The sequence below is a fragment of the Labrus bergylta genome, chromosome 19, assembly GCF_963930695.1.
Source record: "Labrus bergylta chromosome 19, fLabBer1.1, whole genome shotgun sequence".
Taxonomy (NCBI): domain Eukaryota; kingdom Metazoa; phylum Chordata; class Actinopteri; order Labriformes; family Labridae; genus Labrus; species Labrus bergylta.
In genome coordinates this window covers 5,305,566-5,315,345 of record NC_089213.1, presented here as the reverse complement: position 1 = coordinate 5,315,345, position 9,780 = coordinate 5,305,566, and the positions used below count along the sequence as shown (strand labels likewise).

General features: G+C 40.3%; 1 protein-coding gene across 1 annotated transcript in view; it reads right to left on the bottom strand.

Annotated features, from left to right (window-relative positions):
* The window catches only part of LOC109994078 (uncharacterized), a 32,385-nt gene that overhangs the window by 4,109 nt on the left and 18,496 nt on the right, over positions 1–9,780 (bottom strand). The window contains exons 30-41 of the mRNA XM_065948399.1: positions 9,622–9,739; positions 9,395–9,498; positions 6,610–6,843; positions 6,348–6,488; positions 4,421–6,212; positions 4,268–4,342; positions 4,099–4,167; positions 3,772–3,995; positions 1,531–1,678; positions 1,169–1,320; positions 193–307; positions 1–100 (exon numbers count right to left, since the gene is read on the bottom strand). The exon at positions 1–100 is cut by the window's left edge and continues 149 nt beyond it. Coding sequence (XP_065804471.1) covers positions 1–100; positions 193–307; positions 1,169–1,320; positions 1,531–1,678; positions 3,772–3,995; positions 4,099–4,167; positions 4,268–4,342; positions 4,421–6,212; positions 6,348–6,488; positions 6,610–6,843; positions 9,395–9,498; positions 9,622–9,739 — 3,272 coding nt within the window. The remainder of the gene's footprint in view (positions 101–192; positions 308–1,168; positions 1,321–1,530; positions 1,679–3,771; positions 3,996–4,098; positions 4,168–4,267; positions 4,343–4,420; positions 6,213–6,347; positions 6,489–6,609; positions 6,844–9,394; positions 9,499–9,621; positions 9,740–9,780) is intronic.

Sequence of the window (9,780 nt, the reverse complement as noted above, 5' to 3'; positions counted from 1 at the left end):
CAGAAGAAGAGCAGCGTGTTGATGAGGACGATGGGGGAGTACGCCCCCAGCTGTTTGCAGTCCCACAGAAACTCCTCCTCCACGTGGGAATGAATGTAACCTGCAGAGAGGGGAGGATTGATCTGTTATGCATCTGGTTGATCTGCATCAATCAGGTTAAGACACAAGTCTAAAACGTGTACGACAACTCACCGCTCGCAGAGATTGAGGGTTTGAAACCTTTCAGGATCTTTGTGAACTCAGTGGTGAACTTGTTGTACATCCAATCACTGAATATGTTCTCCACACGACCGTTTTCAAACAGGCACTGAAGAGAAACAACAAAACAACAACAAGAACACAAAAAAAATTCAAAGGTTAGATGTACATGCACTGACGCTTCCAGCAGAGGGCGCTGATGCTACATATGTTAGTTTCCCAATATTTATAGCATGAGAAAAATACTCACTCAGAGTTTGTAGGTTAAAAAAAACAAAACAACTTGAACTGTGAAAAAAAACTTATGAGAGGAATACTCTTAAACTTTTAAAGGAGAATCATGAACATGTTCATTATTTATTCATCTTTCCTTATACTGACACTGTTCAGATTATGTGAACAAAAAAAAAAAGACAATACAAAGATGACATGAATAAGGTGAATAACATCACACCTGTACAACACTTCTAATGAGGAAAGGAAAAAGCACTGGTTGCTCAAAGGAGTTTAGCACAAGCCGCGGTCAAAATTGAGCTCGGCTTGAGCTGCAATTGCCTGTGTCCTGCGTTGTTGTGTGAACAGGCTAATGTCATCACACTTTGGTTTACTCATAGCTTCATATTGTACATAAATTTACATAGAATGACCGAGATCTAAAAACACTTACATGACATTCAAATAAGCAGTGAGTATGTTATTCTTTTCTCTAGTCTTAACTAAATCAAGCAAGGTCATCCCGTCCATGTAAACACAGATCCGAACAATACAACCAGCGGAGTTCGCAGTTCTCAATCCTTGTCGACGGTCATAACTCAGAGAAACATTTAAGGTTTGATTTCTGCTATATTTATGTGTAAAATGTTGCATATACCTCCTTCTGGTTGTAACATTTCTATATTTGGTGTGCCTGTTTAATTACTAGTCAAACCCATACAGTTTTCTCTTTTCAACAAACATGCTGTAGTCTTGCCTGTTGGATGCTGAGACACAGGTAGAACAGCTTATCGTAGGGGTACGGCGCTCCATCAGGCTGTTTCACCTCTTTGATGAAACCACAGAGACCGTCACTCAGCTCCATGGCAGAGCAGTGAAGAATCTCCTCCTTTAATGTCACGGCAGGAGCTGATGGGCGAGAGCGGGAGAGGATGAGTCAGCCATTTCTTTACTTGTAGTTTGTACTCTCGATGTTGCGTTTCACGGGGACTTTAAAAAAAAATCACATCTTATAAAAAAATAAGAAAGACAGTAAACACATACAAGGAACACCTTCCGGGTTTGTTTGTGTTTTCCTCCACTGTATCCATCTCTTCCAGGCCTCAGGTCCACACTGACTCTCCAGCTTTTGGTGCTCTCTTAAAACCGCTTTGGAAAAGTCTCTGGGAGTGGTTTCATCTTCAAACTCCTTGATCTCCTCCTTTGTTGATTTCACAGCTTCATTGAGGCTGTCTGGGGTCCCAGGAAGAAACACAGGTACAGGCAGCTGGACAGTTTGGGGGAAAAGCAGAGTCTGTAAAATCTGATAATGGTAGCTGGAGGCAATTCTGCCTAAAGCAAATCAGTCAAACATGCAGTTTATGTCAGGATATTTAAACTCAGAATCAGACTCAGTTTTATTGGCCAAGTGTAAGGACCACGGTGGTAGTATTCAAGTCCAACTTGAGCCCTGATTTTCAAGGGTCATGGACCCCACTCAGACTCGTGCACTGATGACTAATAATAAGCCCTTCAGAGAAAAGGCTGACACGTGTGTTCACCTACAGTCCGTGTGTCGTGGTGATGCACTCAAAAGTTCCTTGTCAATTATGTAATGAAACCATTGGAAAGAACGTGGTTCTGAAAGGAATCTTTTTACAAGCTTTTGAAACAGAGACAGGAGTAGCTTAGTTTTGAACGGGACATATTTCACATCAATAGATGTAAGCCTATTCAAAGTTAAAAGTTTGGATGTAGCCCGCATCAGCAGGTGTGTGTGTGTGTGTGTGTGTGTGTGTGCACTTGTTTTCCTATCAATTGGAGGACCTTCTCGTTGTTACATATTCACCAACCGAGGACTCATTTTAATTGGCTACAAAAAACAAATGTAATATTGGACTTTGTCAAGCCCTTAAAGTTGTTCAGTCCCAAAATATTAATCTCTGCTTTTTTACACATGGACATGGATCTTAATCAGCCACTTTGTATACTTGTATGCTTAATCTACTGATTGAACACATTACAGAAAAGATCCACTCTCGGATTGTATGGAATGACTTGGGTCCACTGTTTACTGGAATTTAGTGACACAAGTGCCCTCCTTGACAGCATAGAAGGGACACTTTCACTCCAGCATGGATGAAAAAAAAAGAAGCAAAACAGAAAATTCTGGTATAAGAGAGTTAAATACTACCAGCAGTTACGTCATTGTCATTTAAGTTGTATTTAAACTGACACTTTCTATTTAGATTAAAATGTTTTGTTTACTTGCACTGTTGTTAATTTACTGCTCTGTGTGCCTTTGAATTGCCCCCCGGGGACAAATAAAGTTTTTTGAATTGAATTGAATTGTAACGATTCAGAATCAAGTTTTGAACTTTAACAAAACATCCATCTGTATATTGCTAGTCAATGAAACAAAAATACTTGTTGACATATTTCAGACACTGACATTATCATTGCCAGAGCTCATGATTTAGCATGGTTATAAAAAATACAGGATGGCAGTGGGAATACATTTTCTTGATATAATTACGAGTCAGCCAGAGGATTGAAAAACCTCACAAACCCAATGTAAAACAAAAACAAACATCTCTGTAGCCCATGGGATACTGGCTGTACTGAACAACTTCCCTGCATAGTTGTAATGGGAAAAAAACCCACATCTTTTTCTGAAGATTTCAATCTGTGTAAATAACGTAATAAATTAAGACACTGCAGGTGGAAAACTTCAGAGCTTTAATATGGTGCAGAATTAAACAATGGAAGAACTGAGTTTATATGATGGCATAACATACGGACTTAATCAAATCTAAATTAAGTTTATTGCCAAACATAGTGTGAACAGGGTACTTTTTCTTGGTATTTTGGTCAATTACAATAAAAACAGTAGGAGAATAAAACAAAAGTTATTTTTATGTTTTGAATCCCAATCTTTATTTTACATGAAAGACAGCCGCAAATAAACAGTAAAAAAAAAAATGGCGCTCTTTAATAAGCCAAAAGTGTTATTTACAATGCTTACAAAGTCACACACTCCTTAACCGAGGGCTTGCTTAACTGAACCCCTGATAATGGAAAGAGAAACCCAAAGAGAAAGCTCATCAAATGAAAATTTTGTAAGCTCAGAACAAAGCCACTGATACCTTGTAATGTTAAATATGAAATCTATCAACGTAGTAAACTCTGTTGTGTTTAACACAATGATGCTCCATTGAGCAAAAAGGTTTTGTTGTTTCATGTGTACAATAAAACAGAACACACTGAAATAAAGAATGGTGCTCGACTAGCATGTACCAATGTTGTGACTGATACTCCATAATGCAAGCTCCAAGAAGGATTTAAAATGTCCACTCCGAAGATTCTTGGCCCCCAATGTTATTGGCTTGAATGCTGTTCGCTCCCTTTTCTCTTGAAAGATATTATTTTGTTGTGCACATAATATTTCACCGCTTTCCAGTCTCTTCGGTTATCTCTCAGAGTTTGGTTTTCATCGACGCATCTTTGGCAGTCCACTTTCCTTGGGATCGTCATTTCCTTCAGGAAGTGCTTAAAATGGTGTTCAACGATTTTTCTCTCCCTCAGTGACCAGGGCCTTCTCTTCACTGTAGGATAAACAAAAGTACACCAGTGAAATAATAGAAGAAGGAAATGGCAACCAACATTTCATGTCAAGACAATATTTTTGGAGGTATTGGAATATCACACCCTTTTGATGTGATGGTTGTGATGATAATGTATCCTTATCCTCATGTTCAAATCCAGCCCCTGACTTTCCTAAAACCAGATACATGTTTTAATCAATAATTCAGATGGATAACTTCAATCACACTGCATTTCTCAACAACCATTATACTTCTTGCAGCAGAAACCTTACCTTGTTGACTTGTGGAAGCCGTCCGCTCAGATTGGACTTCATCCGCATCCGCATCTGAGTCTACAAATTCCTCAGCTGCAAGAAAATGTTTGAAATAAGTTGTGTGTATAAAGCAATTTGTCAAACACCTAAAGTATTGAGTGTTTTACTTACAGTTGAGGTTTGGTGTCAACTCTTCCAGGGTTTTTACTGTATTTTTGCCAATTCCACCTTGCAGTGCAACAATAAGCCTGCTTACTTTTGTCATGTGGAGAGATGCTTCAGGTAGTCTGTGGACTTCAATATCATGACCCATGAAGGTTGCCAGCTGGTCTAGTTCATGATTTTGCAGGTTGAGGAGCTGTGAAACTGTGGCCACATGCTTCCTTAGCTTGGTGGATGTGATGTTTTCTGGATGTTTTGCTTCACAAGATTCTGCAAAATGTTTCAGGCTGTCACATCCCTGAATGTTCTCCTGTGACCCAAAACAAGGAACAGCAAAAATGTAGGGATTTGTTGCTGAAATTCCAACTTTGCCCCTCGTCTTAATCAAAAGCTCCACAGATTCCTGTACATTTCTTGTGAAGAGAAAGGGTACTTTGCGGCCCCTTTCCCCCCGGACCTCTACTCTGAGGAGATTCTCGCACAGTATTCTCTCAAAGGGGGTCAGGCACTCTGCAATTTCATCTTGCATTCTGCTTTTGTCCCTTTGGAGGTAGGTTTGGACTTCTATTCTAGAAACTTCTCCCTCACGATGTCGATTAAATAATATCAATTGTGTCAGTGTAACCTTGGAGAGCTCACTCCATGCCTCTTGGGATGGATGTTCAATGAGTGCCTGTTTGTGGACCTCTTCAAGGCTTTTCAAGTGGTCATTTAATGTCTTAATGTCCTCTGATAGAGGCAAAATTTCTTGGGTGTTCCATTTCTTTTTGTATAATTCTTCTTGAGCATTAACCTCAATTAACCTTGAAAATTGCTCCGCTTTAGCCTGTAAGTCTCCATCTTGTTGACGCAGTGCCTCACCTTGCAGTATAAGTGACACCTTTAAAAGGGCTTGGCGCAGATTGCTTGCTGTTGAAGGAACCATAAAACTTTGTGCTGACTCAAACCGAGCCATTGTTTTAACAGCCTCAAGAACCGCGCCGAACTTTCCAGGGTTTATCAAGTCCTTCAAAGAGATCATTTCCGGGTCGATCTCTCTTGCTGCTAGAACAAGTCTGGCAAGTTGCCTCATTTTATTTCTAATATCTGCCCTGTGTTGTCCCTCTTCACTGTCTTTGGGAAGCAACCTCTCTCCAAAGGCAATTATAAGGACATCTGATTTCACAACTTTAGTAACAATATCACATGCCATGTCCTCCAGAATTTCTTTCAGTCCACTGGAATTTGAATTGTACAGAGGCAACAATAGGGAACTACTTGCTTGAGCTTTCCTTTTAACAGGGCCATCCTCTTTCACTTGGAGCTTACAATGCTTGTGATGTTTCCAGATGTCTTTTTTTATATACATGGCGTAACAGAACTTGCAAGGCAGATAGTCCATGTGGGAGGATGGGTGGCTTGCTTGCTTTTTCGTTACGATTTGTCCTTTTCCAGAGGAAAGCACTGAACAATTGTGTTTATAGTTCCCCATGTTTCTGACTTTGCTCAGCAGAAGACCCCGCATGGCCGACCCTTTGTTGTGTGTGAGGACCTTAGCCACTTCAGCTCTGTCAGAATGCTTTTGCAGTAAATGTCTTGCAATTTTTCCATACGGCTTCTCACAATAGAGGCAGTAGCTCTTTTTATCGTAGATCCTCTTATTTGTTTTGTTTGAGCAAGTTTTCACCTCAATACAAGGCTCAGGGTTGCTTGGAACTGTCACTTGTTGGGTCTCCACTGATGGTTCCCTTAAGGTTACTTTTTCTTCTTCCTGCTGGTTTTTTTCCACTTCCTCCTCAGACATTTCCGGGCAAGGGGAAACCTGTTTTTCAGTAAGAAATGGGATCCAGCTATTAATTTGCAAGTAATTATATAAAGAAATCATACCCTCACTACTTTTACGTCAAGAAATGTCTTGGACTTTTCTTCCTATGGTTAGGTCATAAAATCTAATTACCATATCGCACAATCCTTCTTCAGTGGGAGAACATGAATCAACCAAGCCATCACTCCTTTCTTGTTGATCATCGTCGTAACTTTCTGAGATGTCCTTCTCCTGTGGGGTTTGGGGACAACTATCTGCTGCATGGCTTTGGTCCTGTAACCATGACAAAAAAGGTCTCAAGGATTAACAAATTTTCTTTGAAAGTTATCATGCATTTTTACACAATTCAGGCAATGTAGTCGGACTCTGGTTAGGTAATTAAAGCGCTATTTACCATATCCGAGAATCTTTTTTCAGTGGTAGAACATGAATCCACCAGGATATCACTGCTTTCTTGTTGATCATCATCATCACTGCTTTCTTGCTGATCATCTTCATCACTTTCTGAGATGTCTATCTCCTGTAGTGTTTGGGGACAACTATTTGCTGCTGGATCTTTGGAGTGCGGTCTCATTGTTTGATCGGGATGTTGATCAGTTAAGTTGTAATGCACCTGGTGTCCTGCTTCCTAAAATGGACAGGAATAACTCAGTACAGTTTCCACTTACAGTAACAACAAATCAATTTGCCGAAAACTACAGGTAATTAACCACCTGATCTGTACAGAAACGATAGTCAAAATTAAGATATGAGGTACAATAAATCTCAACAGTACAAAACTTTGACATGGCATAATTGACATTTGAATACAGAATTCAAGTAAATCACACGGTGCGCGGTGCTTCATCCTGGAAGTCCAAAATTTCGGATACGTCATCAGGAACACACCCTGACATAGGAACTCAGAAACTCGGAAGAACGTCGGTAGCCTGAGCTAAAATCAAAAAGTGTAAGCTGTACATTATTGTTTATTAGTAACGTAGTATTGTTATTGTGTAATTACAACAATTTTAACCGATACCCGTGTCGTGCAAGTTCTATCTGTGGACATGTCAGTGTGGTGTTATTACCTGGTATAAGCTAACAAAACGATGGTACTCCTGGAGTCGTTATTAACTCGTTACTGAAAAGCGGTTAATTCGGGTGTGATGTCATTTTCTGCTCCGACTTCCGAGGTAAATGGAACGCACCATAACACTTGCAAGATCAACCTACTTGGATCTCCGATTCCGTTTTAAACTTGTACTTCGGGCTTCCATTATCATCATAACTGGACCCAGAAAACTATTCCAGCCATTTGTGAAAACAATGTGGTTTTTGCATGATGTGTGATGAGGTGGGTGTGTGTGTGTGTATGATGTGTGGGTTCATCAGCAGCAGCCGCCATGTTGGAAATTCTGTCTCAGCCTAACTTTCAGTCAACCTAACGACAGGCTGAGAGCTGTCAATCAGGTCAGCTGAACACCCAGCTATGTATAACTTGTATTGTTCATGAAATAAAAACGTACCAGGCTGTAAACTTGTTCATTTCTGCTGTAAAAGCATTTTTGAATGGGGTGTGTATGTGATTTCCAGCTCTTGGAGGACCCTTGATGAGCTGGATGATTTTCAAATTGGCTTAATCTTTCAACACTGGATGTTGCCACTTGTAAGTGAGCATGTGTTTCTCGATAGAGGCATATGTACAGGAGGAGATCGAGGACTGACTGTATCATTAATCAATCCCTGATGGTGGTCAGATGTATAAAACAGTCAAATCAACAGCATGTGTTTCATCGAGTTCACAACGCTGCTGTGGACAGTTGTATGATGATCAGTGATGTATGACTTCAGAGTGCAATTAAATACCCTTAAAGGTCCCATATTATGCTTTTTCTGGTTTATATGCTCTTTAGTGTGTTTTCCAAGTGTCCTGTGCATGTTTAGGCACATCTTTGTGCAAAAATTCAAAGTCCGGAGAAACGCGGCTTCTCCTACGTCCTCCTGTTAGCTGTAGCATTAGCCGCATGTAACGCTCGGTTCTAGCCCCCCTCGAAAAAAATGTGTCAGCGTGACGTCTTGTCAGTGTGAGATCACTGATCTAAGCCCATTGGCTCGTTGTGGCAAGCCCAGCAGCTCATGTTGCACGCCCGTTAACTTCTGTAGCACGCCCACGATATGCCGTAGCCTGCGGTAGCACAGTAGTGCTAAGGTGCTAATGTTTTTGCTCCCCGGCCCTCAGAGCCAGAGTGGCTGAGCAACTGACTAATTACGGCAGAGCAGACAGGCCGACCAATCAGATCAGACTTGGCACACGTGGGGACTCTGAACGTGGGCACTTCAGAGCCTTAGAGAGAGAGTCAGAAGCGAGCCGGTGCACGGAGCTGCAGTACATTTAGCTATTGTGAACATACTTTAGTAGGTACATAGATTAAATATATGAACCCCAAAAAGGGCATAATATGGGCTCTTAAATTATTCTGATGCGTTACTTTTTCTGTTACTAATTAATCAAAATGAATGCATTATTTTGACAGCCCTCATAAAAACACAACAACATCACTTGTAGACAGGAGACAAAAGTAAAATGAGGAGTGCAAAGGTTCTGAAACAAACATGATTTTTGATCAGGTTGCTATATACTGTATATATACATTATAAACAAAAGAATTTAGAGTATTGACAGAGGACGTAGATTGAACTTTGATACTAATAATTTAAGAGACTGACAGTTTGGGCAGTTTGCCGTCGTAACATCAAAGGGAGAAAAAGTTTAGTTCTAATTTTTGTTGTTGCAAAATAAAGTTTGAAAATGAGCAGATATGGAGCAACCAAGCGCCCGAAGAGGGAATAAAAAGCACTCAGCAGAAATCTGATATTATAGAAGACACTGTTATGAAGTAAAAATGAAAAGATGAGTCAGTCAACAAAGAAGATCAAATAGAGATTATTTTTGTAAAATAGAAGTTACAGGGAAAGAAGAACTGGGTCTGAATTTTTCAAGTACCAGAATTTGCAGCTTTAGCTTCAAGTCATTTTAATGACAGGTAGTGATTTTTCTGGTTGCATAAACGAGGCCCCAAGAACACACCACGTATTAAAACGATACCTTTATAGAACTAGACCAATTTCCTTGCTGTAATGTTTAATATTGTGTTTAAAAAAAGTAAAGTCTTATTGGTTTGAGGTGTTGTACCTACCGGTACGGGCAGGCCTAGAGGTTTCGATGTGTTCTGGCTGTACATGTTCAGCGACAAAGGAACATAAGAGGAGGGCAAGACGGCGGCTTTGGGGTCAGAGTTTTCTTCACACAACAGAGAAGACAAAAATATAAACATCAGTTATTGGCTTACATTAAGCGAAAAGTATAACCATAACACATCATGAAGGTGCTGAGAAGTAAAAACATCCTTAGAGCCGATGATACCTGTTTGTGTTTCTGCGTCGACGGTCTGTGTTGAGCAGGAGACTCCTTTGTTATGGACCAACGGGGTGCAGAGCATGGACTTGTTCTTCAGCTCCTTAGGAACTGTTTGAACACTGGCCTGAAGGAGGACATCGAAAAATACAAATAAAGTATGTACTC